The 18634-nt window shown below is 52.5% G+C and overlaps 7 protein-coding genes, 2 non-coding genes and 1 pseudogene across 10 annotated transcripts, besides 1 other annotated feature; 6 read left to right on the top strand and 4 right to left on the bottom strand.

The window, feature by feature from the left end:
• Positions 1-2693: 2693 nt before the first annotated feature.
• Positions 2694-6239, top strand: GL50803_00221693 (VSP; the record flags this gene model as incomplete). The annotated part of the gene is made up of 1 exon (XM_001707682.2): positions 2694-6239. One exon carries the CDS (start codon positions 2694-2696, stop codon positions 6237-6239), a length of 3546 nt encoding a protein of 1181 aa, XP_001707734.2.
• An 83-nt stretch (positions 6240-6322) lies between these two features.
• Positions 6323-8092, top strand: GL50803_0014297 (annotated as a pseudogene). Its single transcript has one exon.
• Positions 6323-8092: a sequence feature (pVSP).
• A 520-nt stretch (positions 8093-8612) lies between these two features.
• On the top strand, positions 8613-10970 carry GL50803_0014298 (uncharacterized protein; the record flags this gene model as incomplete). Its single annotated transcript, XM_038045755.1, has 1 exon — positions 8613-10970. The coding sequence occupies one exon, from the start codon at positions 8613-8615 to the stop codon at positions 10968-10970; it is 2358 nt and encodes a 785-aa protein (XP_037902043.1).
• A 411-nt stretch (positions 10971-11381) lies between these two features.
• GL50803_0014299 (Endoribonuclease L-PSP) lies at positions 11382-11774 on the top strand (the record flags this gene model as incomplete). Its single annotated transcript, XM_001707680.2, has 1 exon — positions 11382-11774. One exon carries the CDS (start codon positions 11382-11384, stop codon positions 11772-11774), a length of 393 nt encoding a protein of 130 aa, XP_001707732.2.
• Positions 11775-11776: 2 nt separating this feature from the next.
• On the bottom strand, positions 11777-11850 carry GL50803_00t0023. Its single transcript has one exon. It is a non-coding gene; the product is annotated as a tRNA-Ile (tRNA).
• A 55-nt stretch (positions 11851-11905) lies between these two features.
• GL50803_00t0022 lies at positions 11906-11987 on the bottom strand. The gene has a single exon. It is a non-coding gene; the product is annotated as a tRNA-Ser (tRNA).
• Positions 11988-12043: 56 nt separating this feature from the next.
• On the bottom strand, positions 12044-13042 carry GL50803_006835 (Brix domain containing protein; the record flags this gene model as incomplete). The annotated part of the gene is made up of 1 exon (XM_001707677.1): positions 12044-13042. One exon carries the CDS (start codon positions 13040-13042, stop codon positions 12044-12046), a length of 999 nt encoding a protein of 332 aa, XP_001707729.1.
• Positions 13043-13071: 29 nt separating this feature from the next.
• Positions 13072-14202, top strand: GL50803_0037421 (EGF-like domain-containing protein; the record flags this gene model as incomplete). Its single annotated transcript, XM_038046086.1, has 1 exon — positions 13072-14202. The coding sequence occupies one exon, from the start codon at positions 13072-13074 to the stop codon at positions 14200-14202; it is 1131 nt and encodes a 376-aa protein (XP_037902042.1).
• Positions 14203-14213: 11 nt separating this feature from the next.
• On the top strand, positions 14214-17099 carry GL50803_0017429 (Spc97 / Spc98 family protein; the record flags this gene model as incomplete). The annotated part of the gene is made up of 1 exon (XM_001707675.2): positions 14214-17099. One exon carries the CDS (start codon positions 14214-14216, stop codon positions 17097-17099), a length of 2886 nt encoding a protein of 961 aa, XP_001707727.2.
• A 199-nt stretch (positions 17100-17298) lies between these two features.
• Positions 17299-18597, bottom strand: GL50803_0010712 (uncharacterized protein; the record flags this gene model as incomplete). The annotated part of the gene is made up of 1 exon (XM_001707674.1): positions 17299-18597. The coding sequence occupies one exon, from the start codon at positions 18595-18597 to the stop codon at positions 17299-17301; it is 1299 nt and encodes a 432-aa protein (XP_001707726.1).
• Between the last annotated feature and the right edge of the window lie 37 nt (positions 18598-18634).

Genomic DNA, 18634 nt, shown 5'->3' with positions numbered 1-18634 from the left:
ATTCTATTGTCATTCTTCCTCGGCCCTTTATGATAGGAACTCGGTCTTCAGTGAGTGATACATTAGAAAGATAGTGATGAGTGACCCCCTTGCAGATTCTGTCTTAGACACCGTAGTGGAATCCATGCTAAGCTGGACGTCTCATCCTTATTAGAGATGCATAGGATACTCGTAAGAGAGTCCATGAAGCGAGCAGTAGTCTTCGAAGCTCTTTCCATGACACAATCTTGGCGTGCTGCGGAGGCCATTCTTTGCGTTCCTGTATCATCTGAGACCTTAGAATCAACATGGCATCGAACCCAGGAGAGTGCCCTGATCGACCTTACTTCGAGTTCCTCACAACTCCGCTGTCGGGTTCTTGTTTTTGTAGGGGCGTTCCAGAAGAGGTGGCACCTTCTGGGACTTGACAATCCAGCTCTGGTGCTTGATCATCTGCTCCGATGAACATAACCCTGGTCTGTTGCTAACTGGATACTTCGCTTGCGGATACCAAGCCTGATATACGCAAAACAGCCATCAGTAGGGTGTAGAGAATCGGCTGTGCTAGCGGCTAAGCATTCCCTTCGCAGCAGAAAGTGACCGATACACTGGCCTCCGACGGGTACATTTGTGCATAGCGGATGATCGCCAGCAAGCGTATATAGTACCACTTCACTGTGTTACAACCACAGTAAAGATGTCTAATGGCCAGTCACAGGATCCATGCAGCTGGCAGTCTGAACCGTGGCTAGCATATACTGCATATCCATTTGAAGTGTCTGGACCCTAATGGATAGGCGAATCGGAAGTCAGCGTATTCACTTGCCACAGCTCCATAAGGCGCGCTGCCGGGTACTACGACTGCCCAGCAATCCATTACGGCTTATCAATGTGTGGCCTACGTTGACTCTGAGCGTCTCTGCGATGGTTGACAATGGCTCATCCACACTGATGGGTACAGATCATCCTATCTCCAAACGTAAGTCCAGGGCAATAGCCGCCGGAGCCAACTGCAATGTAAGAGAGTGCCGGACATAATGCGCTAGCCTTGCGCTGCGCTTGTAGTCGGGATGTCCCATCCAGATTCTGCGGCATTGGAACAGTGCTAGAGGATGGCCTGAAACTTCTACATGCACAGTTGACAGTCTGAGGATGTAGTTGTATCTGGCACATTAATCAATATCTGCTGAAGGGGTATGCAGTAGACCCCCACGGCGAGGAGGCTGAGCAGCAGGCGCCTTGACTAGTTACAGTGCACCTGCCTCTGTGCACATGGAAATAAGTATCAAAAGATACGCATTTGCGGAGGATCCTGCCATAGCCACTCACTGAGCAGGCTTACGAGCAGCAAGAGCAGTGGCCAGTGGACCGGAGACTCTGCTTATTGCGCACGAGCACTGTGGCCTGAGGTAACTACATGAAGCCTAGCACTTGGCCGCCACTTCAAGCATGCTTTGGAACGGATACAAGCACACCAGACCAGCGAAACATGGGCTCAGCAAAACGATAGGGGGGACTTGAAAACGTTGAGGCGCAATCAGAAGTCTAAAGAAGCTTTTCCCTGTCGCTAGCTGCTTATCACCAACGATGGGTAGCTCTGAGCAAGGAGTGATGGCATTGCCCAACTGCTATGGCAGCCGCTGGGCGTTCTTTGACGTGGATTGGAGTCAAGGATATGTGTGGATGTCCTCTTCCAGGAAGGTCTAACAGAGTGCTGTGGTCCTCACACAAACTCTCGAATTAGGGACTCGGAAACAGGCCCCGTCCTTGCCCTTGACATCTGTCGCTTCGGAAAATCGGTCTAAGCCTATGAGTAGCAACGATATCTGTTCTGTTCTTGAGTAGTGCCCGGCACATGGTTCTTGTATGGGCCCCTTGCTGCACCAGGACGGCCGTTAGCAACGACTCCGATGCAGAGACAAACAATCAGGCAGCACATTCTTGGGATCAACATCCAGGAAGGCAGAGAGTCTCATCTACAGTGCTTTCAAATGGAGCTCTCAAACAGTGACTACTGTTGAGCCTGGCCGTTAAGGTGTAGAGTAACAAGCAACCCTCACCTTTCCCAGATGCCTGCTCTCTGACTGAGGGCTGGCAGTGTTTGTACCGTCAACGCCTACTTGACTGTCTTGTTTTGCTGTCCCTTGTACCCTCCGTCCAAAGCTATTGTGCACGCTTGTCCGCCAGCTATTGGCAGAGTGCTGGAGGCGTCGGGCGAGGCCAGTCTCGCTGATGGGACAGAGGCTCCCTGAGCCCTGCAATCCTGTGAGCCTCGGACGGTGGCAACAAGAGGCTTTCTGTGGTGCGCGTCTGCCCGGATGGCGGCGTGATCCTAGAGCCGGCCCCATGCCACTCCATGAGCATCACGATCGCTGTGTCCCCCACGATGGTCACTCAGGCAATCAGACAGATTACAGGACACGGTGGCTACGGATGTCAAGGGCTACAAGCGCCAGCTGGGTTAATGTAGCAATGGATGCACTCATTATCTATGTATACACTTATGCCTTCTCAGAGCAAGGAAAGCCAGCGCTGGGCTTCCTCAGTCGTGCTTGTTGAGGGCGGATGCTGCATTAACGGGTCTCCGGTGTAGCTTGAGGATGTGCCCTCGCTTCCGTTGGCCGCTGTGTTCCATTGAATTCCGTGACATGAAGCAGGATCCCGTGCGCCTCTTAATGCAAACCAGAGCGGTGCTGTGCCAGCTTCTGGCCTCAATGTTGGTAGGAATTGGTTTGATTTTTGCAGTCGCACTGGCTGATGCATGCAGTCCATCGATCGATGGTTGCGCTGAATGCGATTCAACTGGGAAAAAATGCACCAAATGCGACGCAAACGGCAACACGCCCTACCTGAAGAAGACGAATCCCAGCGACCCGACGGGGACGTGCGTCAGCGCGGTCGACTGCCAGGGGAGCGCGGGCTACTACACCGACGACAGCGTTTCCGACGCAAAGGAGTGCAAGAAGTGCAACGCCCCTTGCACGGCGTGTGCTGGAACGGCCGATAAGTGCACCAAATGCGACGCAAACGGCGCCGCGCCCTACCTGAAGAAGACGAATCCCAGCGACCCGACGGGGACGTGCGTCAGCGCGGTCGACTGCCAGGGGAGCGCGGGCTACTACACCGACGACAGCGTTTCCGACGCAAAGGAGTGCAAGAAGTGCAACGCCCCTTGCACGGCGTGTGCTGGAACGGCCGATAAGTGCACCAAATGCGACGCAAACGGCGCCGCGCCCTACCTGAAGAAGACGAATCCCAGCGACCCGACGGGGACGTGCGTCAGCGCGGTCGACTGCCAGGGGAGCGCGGGCTACTACACCGACGACAGCGTTTCCGACGCAAAGGAGTGCAAGAAGTGCAACGCCCCTTGCACGGCGTGTGCTGGAACGGCCGATAAGTGCACCAAATGCGACGCAAACGGCGCCGCGCCCTACCTGAAGAAGACGAATCCCAGCGACCCGACGGGGACGTGCGTCAGCGCGGTCGACTGCCAGGGGAGCGCGGGCTACTACACCGACGACAGCGTTTCCGACGCAAAGGAGTGCAAGAAGTGCAACGCCCCTTGCACGGCGTGTGCTGGAACGGCCGATAAGTGCACCAAATGCGACGCAAACGGCGCCGCGCCCTACCTGAAGAAGACGAATCCCAGCGACCCGACGGGGACGTGCGTCAGCGCGGTCGACTGCCAGGGGAGCGCGGGCTACTACACCGACGACAGCGTTTCCGACGCAAAGGAGTGCAAGAAGTGCAACGCCCCTTGCACGGCGTGTGCTGGAACGGCCGATAAGTGCACCAAATGCGACGCAAACGGCGCCGCGCCCTACCTGAAGAAGACGAATCCCAGCGACCCGACGGGGACGTGCGTCAGCGCGGTCGACTGCCAGGGGAGCGCGGGCTACTACACCGACGACAGCGTTTCCGACGCAAAGGAGTGCAAGAAGTGCAACGCCCCTTGCACGGCGTGTGCTGGAACGGCCGATAAGTGCACCAAATGCGACGCAAACGGCGCCGCGCCCTACCTGAAGAAGACGAATCCCAGCGACCCGACGGGGACGTGCGTCAGCGCGGTCGACTGCCAGGGGAGCGCGGGCTACTACACCGACGACAGCGTTTCCGACGCAAAGGAGTGCAAGAAGTGCAACGCCCCTTGCACGGCGTGTGCTGGAACGGCCGATAAGTGCACCAAATGCGACGCAAACGGCGCCGCGCCCTACCTGAAGAAGACGAATCCCAGCGACCCGACGGGGACGTGCGTCAGCGCGGTCGACTGCCAGGGGAGCGCGGGCTACTACACCGACGACAGCGTTTCCGACGCAAAGGAGTGCAAGAAGTGCAACGCCCCTTGCACGGCGTGTGCTGGAACGGCCGATAAGTGCACCAAATGCGACGCAAACGGCGCCGCGCCCTACCTGAAGAAGACGAATCCCAGCGACCCGACGGGGACGTGCGTCAGCGCGGTCGACTGCCAGGGGAGCGCGGGCTACTACACCGACGACAGCGTTTCCGACGCAAAGGAGTGCAAGAAGTGCAACGCCCCTTGCACGGCGTGTGCTGGAACGGCCGATAAGTGCACCAAATGCGACGCAAACGGCGCCGCGCCCTACCTGAAGAAGACGAATCCCAGCGACCCGACGGGGACGTGCGTCAGCGCGGTCGACTGCCAGGGGAGCGCGGGCTACTACACCGACGACAGCGTTTCCGACGCAAAGGAGTGCAAGAAGTGCAACGCCCCTTGCACGGCGTGTGCTGGAACGGCCGATAAGTGCACCAAATGCGACGCAAACGGCGCCGCGCCCTACCTGAAGAAGACGAATCCCAGCGACCCGACGGGGACGTGCGTCAGCGCGGTCGACTGCCAGGGGAGCGCGGGCTACTACACCGACGACAGCGTTTCCGACGCAAAGGAGTGCAAGAAGTGTGCAGAAGGCCAAAAGCCTAATACTGCAGGTACGCAGTGCTTCTCTTGCTCAGATGCTAACTGTGAACGATGCGATCAGAATGATGTCTGCGCTAGATGCAGTACCGGCGCACCACCAGAGAACGGGAAATGCCCCGCCGCCACGCCGGGGTGCCACTCCAGCTGCGACGGATGCACCGAGAACGCCATGACGAACCAGGCCGACAAGTGCACTGGCTGTAAAGAGGGACGGTATCTAAAGCCAGAGTCTGCAGCTGGGCAATCGGGAGCGTGCCTTACTGCCGAAGAGTGCACCTCCGATAAGACGCACTTCACTAGAGAGAAGGCCGGTGACTCGAAGGGGATGTGCCTCTCATGCAGCGACGCAACCCACGGCATCACAGGCTGCAAAAAGTGTGCCCTCAAAACGCTCTCTGGAGAAGCAGAATCGACGGTTGTGTGCTCCGAGTGTACAGACAAGCGGCTTACTCCTTCGGGCAATGCATGCTTGGACAACTGTCCTGCTGGAACATATGCCGATAATATTAACGGAGTCAGTGTCTGTGCTTCCTGCCATGCTACGTGTGCAGAATGCAACGGCGATGCAAACGCTGCTTCCTGCACGGCCTGCTATCCCGGGTATTCTCTCCTGTATGGATCTGGCACAGCCGGAACATGCGTCAAGGAGTGCACTGGTGCGTTCATTACCAACTGTGCAGACGGGCAGTGCACGGCTAACGTGGGGGGCGCGAAGTACTGTGCTCAGTGCAAGGACGGGTACGCCCCGATCGACGGAATTTGTACAACGGTGGCAGCTGCCGGGAGAGACGCGAGCGTATGCACGGCGGCAGATGGCAAGTGCACCAAATGTGCAGGAGAGTATACTCTCATGTCGGGCGGGTGCTATGGTGTGGCTAAGCTTCCTGGCAAATCGGTTTGCACGCTCGCTAGTAACGGAAAGTGCACTATGTGTGCTGCAAATAACCAGGCACCTGTGCAAGAGAAGTGTCCGGAGTGCTCTGAAGGCTGTGCAAAATGCAATGATTCTAATGCCTGCACTGAATGCCTTCCTGGATACTACAAAGGTGCCGGTGATAAATGCTTCAAATGTACAGCTAGTAGTGGAAATAACAACCAAATCACTGGTGTCGCTAATTGCGTAAGCTGCGCCCCGCCAGCTGGTGGCAATGGCGGTCCTGTCACCTGCTATATCAAAACAGACGGCGACAACACCGGCGGAAGCGTCAACAAGAGCGGCCTCAGCACAGGTGCCATCGCGGGGATCTCCGTGGCTGTGGTCGTCGTCGTGGGGGGCCTCGTAGGGTTCCTCTGCTGGTGGTTCATCTGTAGAGGGAAGGCGTGACTTAGGTAGTGAATGCTGTACAGTGATAGTGATAGTGCTATGTGTGGTGTGGGGGTGATAGTGATGGTGTGGGACTCCTCTTCATGGGCGGGTGCTACAAGGTAGGACAAGATCCTGGCAACGAGATATGCACGGCGGCCGACAAGGGAGTGTGCACCACCTGCAAGGCAGGCGCCGCGTATCTATTCCAGAACCCGGCCAGCCCAGTAGCCCCTGGCAACGAGTGCATCCTCTGCTCTGATACTACACAGAGAGACGGGGTCATGGGAGTGGATAACTGCGCACAGTGTCAGGCACCACAGAGTGCAGGAGCAGCTACATGTAGTACCTGCCAAGATGGATACTTCCTGAGCGATAAGCTTTGCAAGCCATGCAATCAGAACTGTGCCACATGTACCGGGGCCGGTGCGACCAACTGTGAGACATGCAAGCCGGGGACCTATCTGAAGTCAGATAACTCATGCTCTAATACGTGTGAGAACAATCAGTATGCAGACGAGCTAACAATGACCTGCAAAGCATGCAGTGAGATACACGCAGATTGCACGGCATGCTCCTTCGACAAGACCACGGGGAAGCCGAAGTGCACTAACTGCGGGACCAATAAGACCCCCAGGACGGCCCTCGACGGGACATCGACCTGCGTCGATAAAACGCTTGACGGGTGCAAGGGCGCTGACGGGGCCTTATTTATGAAGGAGGACAAAACGTGTGCTCTTTGCGGCGATGCGTCCCCTGATGCTGGCGTAAATGATAAGGGCATTGCCGGGTGCAGCATATGTGAGAAGACGGCAGGAAATCCGCCAACCTGTTCAAAATGCCTGGAGGGATACATCGAGAATACTAACGGTGGGGGTTTTGCGTGCGATCCGTGCGCTCCAGGCTGTGCGACATGCTCCAAGAAGGAAGATCCGAGTAAGTGCCTGACATGTAAGCAAGGGTACTTCTTGAAGGATAGCTCCTCTGGTGAGTGCATCTCATGTAGTGACACAACCAAAGGTGGCATCGAGGGGTGTGCCGAGTGCACAAATAGTGGCACATTTAAGTGCACAAAATGCAAGGTGAACTACAGACCCAGTGGAGAACCTTCAACTGGGGTCACGTGTACAAAGGTGTGTGAAGACCCCACGGCCTGTGGTGGGACATCTGGAGCCTGTGATGCAATAGTAATCGACAACACAGGGAAGGAGCTTCACTACTGTTCTTACTGTGGAAAGGACAGTGAGTTCCCTATTGATGGTCTCTGTGCTAGTGAGGCTAAAGGCAATACAGGATGTGTCAATAATGTCTGCACATCATGTACTATGGGATACTTCCTATACATGGGTGGTTGTTATAGTATATCAGCTCAGCCGGGTAAGTCCATGTGCACAAAGGCAGGTGATGGTGTCTGCACAGAGGCGGCAGCTGGGTACTTCATCCCTCCCTCGCCCACCAAGGACAAGCAGTCTGTCCTCTCCTGTGGGAACCCCCTTGGTGTCGAGCTGGCTGGTCAGAAGGCATACGTGGGGGTGGATGGCTGTTCACAGTGTACAGCCCCAACAGCTCCATCTGATGCTGGCATGACCCCCGCTGTGTGTACCTCCTGTGACAGTGATAGGAAGCCCAACAAGGACGGCAGTGGGTGTGTGACATGCTCTGTGGGTGATTGCAAGAGCTGTGTGATGGATGATGTGTGTGGGGAGTGCAGTGATGGGTACAGTCTGGAGGGTGGTAAGTGTGTGTCCTCTGGCGCCAACAGGAGCGGCCTCAGCACAGGCGCCATCGCGGGGATCTCCGTCGCTGTGGTCGTCGTCGTGGGGGGCCTCGTGGGCTTCCTCTGCTGGTGGTTCCTCTGCAGGGGGAAGGCGTAGACTTAGCTGCGTACTTAGGTAGTAAATGCTGTGTGGTGGACAGGTGAGCAGTGTTCTGGCGTGGGCGAACAGTGGGTGCCTAACGCCTCACACTGGTGGGCCGGGGCGCTGACCCAGGGTCCTCCCAGCCGGGCGGCGCGACTCGTGCTGGCGTGCAACCATGGAGCTGCGGACTAAGAAGACAAGGACTGCATGGTGGAGAGACCGCAGATAAGCGCAGTCCACATCCCTACATTGCTGTAGAGCAATGCACCGGTGTCAAAGGTAGGGGGTTGTCTAGGCTGATAGCTTTATAGTGCAAAGCAAAGGATCAAGCGGAAAAGACCTATAAATGGTTGGACAAATCGTTGTCACCCATAAAGAAAGGCATCTCCAATGACCCCACGATCTGCAAAGACTGTCTGATGATTTACAGTGGCATTTGCCTCCTTGTCAGTTGAAACAGACACAAGTTAAGACGGAGTAAATCTCTAATTTAAAAACTGATCTCCAGTTATCTTCTAACACGGGTGTGCCGTGTATGGATCAAATTCGCATCACGAACCCAAGCCAATTCAGAGCAGCACTTCAAGCACTTCTAATCGCTGACCAGCCCAATATCTGGGTTTCATTGCGACAGCAAGATAATTTGACGCTTACATATATGGAGTCGGATAGAGATGGCTTTGAAGGGCTTGCAGTTCGAATGGCAGAAGATGTATGTATTCATGCATTCCTTCTCGTAAAGAGTACTCAGTTTAAAGTTGGGTCACAAGCTTGGGTCCACACTAATATCCGACCGAGTCATCAGTGCGGCATCGTACAGTTGTGTTTCGTCGGGACAGACTCTGGTGTCACACGAGCAGCAGCTCACAGAGCCCACCACTTTCGAGGTCTCGCCGCAGCTGTAGGCAGTATTGCTTTTGGTCTCATGAGCGATAATGTGTTTGACCTTTCTGCTCTTTTAGATAAGGTTACCAAGGATAAAGCGTTTCATCTTCCAACATATATGACTGTCGTCCCCAACAAGGGGTTCTTCACTCTTCTAGGTAGTCCTCAATCGCCCTTTCCAATTTCTCTAAGCTCATTTGTCAACACATATCCGTCAGTACGAGTCAACGTAGACGCATTGTCAACAACTAGCCTTTTAGCTGATGCATTCAAGGTAGTGAATGAGATAAGGCACGAGAACCATAGAGTGCGTGAGCATAGGCGGAACCGAATCCCACAACTCAATTCGTCAGAACGACAGCCACCTAAGCTTCTTCCTCAAATAGATCAAGCGAACCATAATGTAGAGAATAAGGAAAATGGTCAATGCAGTAGTACTCATAGTCCAATACTAGCGAAAGAGTCTCCGCCAGTGCCACCTCCTCGTACTTTAGAAAACCGCAGAACAAAATTCAATTCCACCCTGCACCAGCCTGGAAGTCATTCTAAAGGCTCTGTTGTCCTTAAAACTCTGCACAAGGGATCTGCACAGACTCTCCTTAACACCTCAGAAGAGACTTACCCTTCTGCTGGATCGGGTGTTCAAAGTGATCAGTCGTGTACTCCACAAGCAACCGGCTTAAAGTCCAAAGAATATCAAATAACCCACTTGAATTCCGTTCTAATGAGCGATACAAGCTATCTAGATAACTTGGATCTTCCTTCTTCGAGTGCAATGGCACAATCTGAGAAGGTAGCGTCTACACTGGAGACAGGTGCCCAGGTATCCGAGCGCACCCCACTGGGCGCTGAGAATGTAGTGCCGACCTCATTCATCAAGGACTTGGCTCATCGTCCAGTGCGACCCAGGAGTTTACTAATTAGACGATTTACCCAGACAGATAACAGACTAAAGGAAAGCGAAGACGATTTTGGTGCGGTAAGACCATCAAAGCATGAGCGCAGCTACTCTAGCTCCAGCCTCGTGCAGGTAAACACCCCTCCTACGCACCATAGTCTATCTCCTGGTAAGGACCAACCAATCGCGGAACGGCTCACTCAGTTAGAGTACGAAGATCTGCATGCATCTTCATACTCCCGAAAACAGGAACGAAAGCCGTCGCGATCCAATGCGACCGATATTCGGTCAATTTTATCTCGACCCTCTTCTGTGGCAAATATTATTCCTGAAGAGGTGGATCTAATGATGGAGAAAATTAGCAAGATCTATGTAGCCTCTCCTTTCCTGGCTAAAAAGGATGCTGTCGAGAATTCTGAAATCTTTATTTCTTACTACCTTTCAGATATACCATTGTCTCCATGTCTTCCTACTAGTGAAGACTCCGTCGACGCTGCCGATCTTTTTACTCTAGAGGCCCAGCCAAATCTCAAGGATCTCGAGGTTATCGCGTCTCCATCGGTATCAAGTTCAAGGCACTCTTTGCAAAAGCCACTTCCGATTACCTCGTATAAACCAGCCTTGAATCAATTAAGCTTAGATATTGCTACATTCAGCAGAAGCTGTGAGCTCAATCCGCAGTTACAAAATGCCCTTACGTCACTACAGACTGCAGTTTTTGACATGGTATCAGCCATTAATCATGAACTTGATCCTGAACACAAGAGCATTTGTATCTTTGAGGAACGGATAGGAGGTGGGTCTCATAGTCCAACCCCTTCAAAATCGAGTTCCTCGGGTAGCCACCGCAACCTTAAGAAAATGGAGGACTCCATACTCACGTTGAGGGACAGGCTGATCCGCGTCGCCATGACCTTAGTGGTGAACATCGGTACTGATAAAGGGCTTGTGTACGGCGATGTCAGTCATATGATCAATGCAGTGTCGATCTACCTGCCTCGCGGTGGCTTACAGATCTTGAGAAATATCATTCTCAATCCACTTCCACTGGATATCAGCGTTTTGGTCAATGAGGGATTGAGTCTGATAGAATTTTGTAACAAAATATAGGTTTTAAGATTTAAGCCGCTCAGTCTAAAGTTACTGATGGATTTCTGTCTTATATTTAATAAGATATCCCTTAGGCCCTCATTCTATCACACCGTGAGGTCTAGATAGAGTTTGAATCCCGTCACTTATTAGCCTATATCTTCAGAGTAGGCCTTCAGCTATAGTTATGTCGCCAAGACCAGACTTTCAATTTAACTGGATATGGGGGAATGCTGCAGTATATAACCGGTGTCGATAAGGTTGTCAGCGCGATTCTTCTGATTGTGAATAGAGCGCCGCAGCATCACTACTCCAGAGGTAAGCGTTGCTCTATCTTCTAGTAAGGTTTTTGCGGTCGGTACCACAGCGAATCTATCATTATAAATCTATATATTGTTTATGATTTATGGCATTCTTTCTAAAAACTTAGGGATGCCCACGCCTACGTTTCTTGTCTGCCCAGACGTGGTGAAGTTCGAGAACGTCGGCCAGATAGCCGTGGTTAACGGGATGGTCTACCTCGGCGGGTCCGTGGGCATCGACAAGTCTGGGACTCTTCACAAGGGTCTCGAGGAGCAGACGCGTCAGACCTTCGATAACATCCGAAAGTGTCTAGAGTATGCCAACTCTGGTCTGGACTATATCGTTTCGCTCAACATCTTCCTGTCCACGTCTCTCAGCGACAGTGAGGAGGCCCGCTTCAACGAGCTCTACCGCGAGGTCTTCTGCGTGCCAGCCACGCGCCCCTGCCGCTGCTGCGTCCGGGCCCAGCTGCAGGAGGGGCTCCTTGTCGAGGTCGTCAACGTGGTTGCGGCGCAGAAGTAAACTGCTCGAGGAGGGGCTCGAACCCTCGACCTCGTGATCATAAGTCACACGCGCTAACCAGCTGCGCCACACGAGCGTCGTCCGCCCGCTCCGGCCAGGACGCGCGTGGAGGGCGCTGTTACGGGGCCAAGCGGCGCCAGTGGGATTCGAACCCACGCGTGCGGAGCACAGTTGATTTCGAGTCAACCGCCTTAACCACTCGGCCATAGCGCCAGCGGTCCCCTCCCAGGGCGAGAAACAGACATATACCCATACGTCCCTGCTCCAGTTTACTCGCTGGCGCTCTCCTCTCCGTCGCCTTCCTCCCCGCTCTCGGACCGGTCGCGGCGGAGCCCCTTGAAGCGCCGCAGGCCGAGCTTGTCGAGGTCCTGGCGGTCGACGTAGACGGTCCCGAACTCGCGGCCGAGCTCGTCGTACTCTGCGTTCTTGACGCCCGGGACCTTCGAGGGGTCCTTCTTGGCGCGCTGCCGGCGCATGGCCGCAGCCATCTCCGAGCGGTCGAGGATCCGCGTCCGTCGGAGGGTGAAGTCGACGTTGGGTCCCATGGGGATGATAGTGATCCCCCCGCAGCTCTCCTGGTGGAGCTTCTTGACATTCTCCTTCTCCTCTAGCTCGCGGCTCGTGCACAGGTAATAGGTGCGCATAAGGATGCGACGCGTCTGCAAGTCTTCGGACCCGACCGCATAGAAGACATGGCAGTAGCGCAGAGATGCATGGGCCATGGCCGTGATCGTGGGGCCCCGGAAGAAGTCCATGAGGATAGACTTACACCCCTCGAATATCGTGTCATTGCTCCACAGGTCCCCCTCGAAGATCAGGGCCGGCTTCGTCCCGAATTGGGGCTTTGGTGAGTGTATGTCAGTCAAGCCTAGGTAGAGGTCAATACCCAGCTCAACCATGTCCAGCACCTGTCCATCAAACATCCGACCAATAACTATATTGGATGGCCGCTTCTTCGAGCTTGTTCCCGTGCAGAACAGGGAGCAATCAACCCGCTGCGACAAAAACTCGAGCTCACTGGCGTCTACAAAGGGATTGGCCTCCCTATCTCTGAATCTTCTGCGCACACCCATTGGGGCGCGCATAGAGAGGAGATCCCTCAAGAGATCGTTGCAGTCCTTGTTGGCAGTGGAGCCTGAAAGAAAGATTGTATTCTTATTATTTTCAACAATCTTGGGCTCCCTCTCTTTCATGATACGCTTTCCTCGTGCTGTCGTAGGTGCACGGGGCTTATCTTCTGACCCTCTTCGGCTCCCTGCCCGCTCCATTTCAATTATTTAATTTGCTCAGTTTGGCTATGCAGATCCTTATTTGGGGTGGTCTGCTGTGTAATGCTTTGCCGACAATAGTGTGTCCACCTGGTACGAGAAAAGTAGACTCCACTTGTATCCCCGAGTCCTGCGTTACAGAGTACCCCGATGGGACGCTGGGAGAGTGTGGAGATGCTGGGCTATGCGTGCTCACAGCTTACGGTGCATACGACTGCTCATGCATCTCTGGATGCACTGCCATCGACTTTGTGTGCTACTCTCAGGACTGCCTTACTGGAGGGGATCCATCCAACATATGCAGTGGGCACGGATTCTGCAGAGCGGGACTGTGCGAATGCGACCCACGCTACTATGGTGTTAGCTGTGAGCACATAAAGCCTGTGTGCGACGAGGGAACCCTCTTTGCTCAGGACGGCTGCCACCCAAGGAATTGCGTATCCAACGAACAGCTTTGTAGCTCAGTTGATTCTTCCCTTGGTCGATGCCTACTGCAACCTGTTCCTCACTGCCATTGTAGCCCCCAAGCAGCTCTGCTAGAATCAGAGCTGTGCTACCCTCTAACATGCATTCGCAACGGAATCCCGTGTCTTAACGGTCGATGTACCAAACAGATAGTGGATGACGTAGCAACCTATTCATGTGTCTGTGACAAAGGTTTTCAGTTAGTCGAAAATAGATGTGTTGCTTCCGAATGCGTGATTGAAGTGCGGAGTAGCCTTCTGACAGAATGCAGTGGCAATGGAGTTTGTACGTATGATGCGGGTCGCTCTGCTCATTTCTGTGCATGCCATGCGCCGTATAAAGGCATATACTGTGATGCGTGTAGCGAGGCTAGTATCTACATGTCGTCCAGAGACCGCTGTATTCCAAAGTCTTGCATTTCCTATCCAGTGAATAGCAGCACACCTCTGGAATGTAGTAACTATGGGTCGTGTTTCATGGTGTCAGGCGACTCAGACGGGCCTGAGCTTTATGCATGCACCTGTACCGAGGATTTACCAATAAATACCGCCAGTATGTGTTATAGTACAGCATGCATAACTGATGCAGAACTAAACGAGGTCTGTGGGAATCATGGGGTCTGCATAGCCAGCGCATGCGTATGTGTTTCAGGGTGGACAGGGCCTTTGTGCACCGAACTAGCCCAAAATATCTAAATATTCAAATCATGTCGAGCGTGTTTGCCGACCCTCGAGTAAAAGAACTGTTAAACCTACACAGAAGTCCCAAGCTCGCAACAGAAGGGAAGACTCCTCCCTCGCAGGTCCAGGATTTGGTTAATAAGTACAGCAGGCTGGGAAGCAATGTGGTATCTCATCCCACTCGTAGTAGCCCGGAGAAGACTACCGACAAGCCTGCAGATTCTAAGCCATCCATACCTCCTTTGAAGTCAGAGTCAGTGATGACACGGCTAACGGCGCTATCATCAAACAATACAACCCAAAACGTAGCGTCTCTTGTTACTGCCATCGCATCTCACCCAGCGACTGCTGCTCTTCCGAAGCAGGAAGCATCTCAGCAGCCGGTTATTCCAACTTCAGTGGAGAAGCGAGCCGTCACTCAGCCATTATCCCAACAGAACATGAACAAGCTTATGAATGCGATTGATCCTCAAGCAGCACCTCTCATTGAAGACCAGGTAGCAGGCAAGCATACTGGAACCAAGCCGCTCCTTACTTTACAGCAGCAGCAAGCAATTTCGTCACTACCTACAAAATCTGAACGAGAATCAGCATTGAACGAGATAGCACTGAATACTGCCATACAGTCCGCACAGCATGCTAATATGGAGCTTTCAAAGGCAGGGATCACGTTTCCCATGTGGTTTTTTGGGGTGCAGAATCAATCTGATCTTGTCTCACGAAGCTTCATATCTCTAGCGCATATACAACAGCCCATGGTAATGAATGATAGCCTGCTGCAAGAACACCTACTTGTCTCCGATTGTATCGCTGTTCTACAAGGGTGCATGCAGACAACTTACTTACAGGTATCTGAGCAGAATAAGGAGTACGTGGTGACGATCAGAAAAGAAGTCGCAACCGAGTTGCCGGCTACACTGGTAGCAATGACGCAGAGGGTCCTCGTCCATGCGCACGCGCGTTTTCAAATTGTCAACACCATTTACACACACCAAGTTCCGGAGTATGGACGGATAGCTAACGCATTCTCTCAAGCATTGCGTTGCATAATAAAAGAGTATGATTTTTATTTGGCAGACTTGTCGAAAAAGCATTATGGGAAAATGCAGAGCAGTGCTGAAAGAGGATCTCTAAGTTTACAGACTTTAGAGGTCAAAACGAAACAGATACACATTATTTTAGAGAATGTTGCCGACCTATGTAGTAGACTCGGGGTGGTGAGGGGATGTGCATTACTGCAACAGCTAGAAACAGCTGTGCTACAGTCTAGTGGACTATCTGTGAAAGAAGTCTTCCAGTATCTGCTCTCCGAATCGCTAAAACCCTTGGGTAGAATAATGGACAGATACATCAATGAAGCTGTGATCCCAGACTCGGATGCAGCAGACTTTTTCATCAGGAAGTCTCACTCGACGGAGTTAGCAGAGGAGCAGGGGAAGACAACCATTAACACGTGGATGCAAATGTTTAAAGTAGACGATGCACAGGTCCCTCTTTTTCTCAACAACATCAAAACTCATCTGTGTGATATTGGGAGGAGCACCGTTCTACTGAAGTGGAAAAAGAAGCAGTACATAGACAAAGGCCCAAATGCTTCTGGTCAGGAGCTTCTCCTGCTTTCTGCTGAAGCATCCGGAGAGACTACTCAAGGCTTTAGGCATGGGGAGGAGACGGTTGCCTCCTTGGTCTGTGGCGACGGAAGTACTGGGGACTTAGAGCTGGCCCATATTCGATTATATAAACAGCTCATAGATATTAACGCGCGTGTTCAAACTAAGGTGCTTGATTTCTTCATCAATCCTGAGTATCTTGACTTTAGGGGTCATCTTCAAAACATATATGCCTTCTATCTGGTTATGGCCGGAGACTTCTTGTCGTGCTTCGTTGAGTCTGCCATCAGCGAGCTTGTTTTATCGCGAAGCGTGGCGAATATCCTTCGAATAAGAAGTAAGTTCAAGATGGTTATCAAGACCTCATCGCTAGCAAACCTCCCTTACAACGAGCGAATGAACGTTATTGTGTGCCCAGAGCTTTTCAAACATCATCTTAATAGCGTGCTCTACCCACAAACATATGTTCCCGATAGAGCAACAGATTCTCCTGATCCTAAAGTCCTCAATCTATTAGGTTTGCAATACGATGTGACATATCCACTCAATCTAGTTCTCACGACACCGGTTATGGAGCGGCTTAACTTAGTATTCAGGCATATTCTGAGAGCAAAGGTATCTGAAATTGAGCTCCAAAAAGCATGGACAACCTTACAGCGACTGAGGAAGTTGGAACGAGTACCACATGACAAGATAGAGGTGTATGCGAATGCTTTGCGTTCAGACAAGAGCCCTATCATAATATTCTTTGGGGTAGCATACAAAATGCTCATCACCATGCTTGACTTCATTCACAGCTTGCAGTTCCAGTATGTCACAATCTTGACTGAGTGCATAGCAAAGTTTCAAGATACGCTTGTTAACGCAAAGTCTCTGGATGACCTTGTCTCGGGAATGTCAGCATTTGCAAATGGGCTCATTATGTCACTGGGCCTAGTGAGCAACAACGTAGTTAATATTCTGGATACACTGTTCAATGACTGCATTGTCTATTCTCATCACATAGTCAAAACCTTCTGTATAATTAGCAACGAAGACGACGAGTTCATTAGAAAGATCGTGACAATCAACGAAGAGAGTAGGGAAGGGAAAAGCGGTCCTCGGGGCGTCAAGGGGAGCGAAAGAATGACTAGCTTATTGAAAAAGCGAGAGGCCATTGAGATGACTCGCCTGATTGCAATAGCAAACAGTGTCTATAGTCTAATTGTGGACAACAGAGGGCTTATTGCAACGTTGATGACCAAGTTCAACAAGGGCGTCGCCTCCTATGAGCAGGTCATTCGGAATTTCGACGACCGGTAGCGTCCCCAGAGTAAACCATTTTAAATTGAAATAGGCGGTTGGAAATAAAAGCGCGGCGTGGTTAACAAAAACAGAGACAGTTAGCACCAGCTTCAGTCTAGAGTCGCTGGGGGACCTCTGGTTTCGCGGGAGCCCGTTGGCGCGTGCTTGCACCCCGCTCCTTTTCTCAATCTTCGCCGGCCGGACCCGCTGGCGCTCCCTACTCGCAGGGGCGGGTGTAGACGAAGACCCCCCTGTCCCAGCTGCCTGCGATTATGGTGTCTTGGTCCAGCCACAGAGCGCAGGCGATCCCAGCCGTCTGGTAGGTCTGGTCGTCGGGTACGGCCCGGCAGACACCGATGCTGTGGCTGATGTTGTCTACTTCGTAGATTTTGATCTTCCCGTTGGAGAGACCCAGCACCACAAATTGCGGGTTCGACAGCGTGATGCAGCTTACCGCACTACCGTAGTTTGATCTCATGGCGATAGGCTGCAGCTCCTTTTTCTCGATGGCAAGCTTCCAGACCGTCAGAGACCCATCTGCTGCAGAGATATACACCTTCTCTGCCACAAAAGGCCCAGTCGTGGAAGCTGTGTAGGCAGCAGACATGTATGTTGCGATTGCATTGCGAGGTAGTTGAAATTTAAACACAAGCTCCTCCCGAAGAAAGTTGTAGAGGTAAAAGAATCCATGGGAGCAAACAAACACAACATAAGTGGGTGTCAGAAGGCATGCGCAAGCAATATAGGCCGTCCGCGTGCACACATCTTCGGTTTCTATCTCTGAATCCTCTAGGGCGTTGCTTATAGCATTGGCAGGAGTGGTAGGTCGAAAGTCTGTCGGTTCAGTAACCTGTGGAATCTGCTCACTGGCTCCATCCGGATCAGTGGCACACATTCTGGGCTGGCTGGATTCTACAATGTCTGAAATCAGTATCTCCTTGGGTTGCCTTCTGCTCAGCTCTGCAGGCTGTTCGCTCTCGTCCCCAGGGCACGTCTTCAAGACCGCAGAAATATCCACTAGAATGATGCAGTTACTTTTCGAAATGGCTACGAGGTAGGGAGACGGTACTGCAAGATCTGCAGCTATCAGTGGACGATTTAGTTCATGCAATAGACGGGGCTGCTCATCCAGCACCAAATGATACATATGCCCCCCGTTGCAGACAATAATGGCGCCCCTAGCCACTTGAATTGTGCGCATAGGAGCCGACTGGAGTGTAAATTTCTGCCTCCTATGCACCATCGTTGGGCTGACTACACTCCATATGGAGACTACACCATCGTAGCTTCCAATGGCAACGTAGCGCATTGCCCCCACATGCAAAAGATCTATACACGAAATAGCATCGCCATGTACTGCGGTGATATAGCTAGTTAGGGTCCAGGCGGTACGGACGGGCCCCTTTCGAATGGTTTGCCAAATGCTCATGCTCGATTTTGGCAGCTCAGAGGTGGTAAAGTGATGGGTTTCAGCCATACTGGCTGGAGTAAGAGTAGAGCCAGAGAAGCGAGTCATCGGGACAGGCGAAGCTAGAACGAGAGTGCCAAGAAGT

This window comes from Giardia intestinalis, chromosome 4 (genome assembly GCF_000002435.2).
Source record: "Giardia intestinalis strain WB C6 chromosome 4, whole genome shotgun sequence".
In the NCBI taxonomy this organism is placed as follows: domain Eukaryota; phylum Fornicata; order Diplomonadida; family Hexamitidae; genus Giardia; species Giardia duodenalis.
Note: the sequence above shows the minus strand (reverse complement) of the source record. Positions and strands in the feature narration are given on the sequence as shown.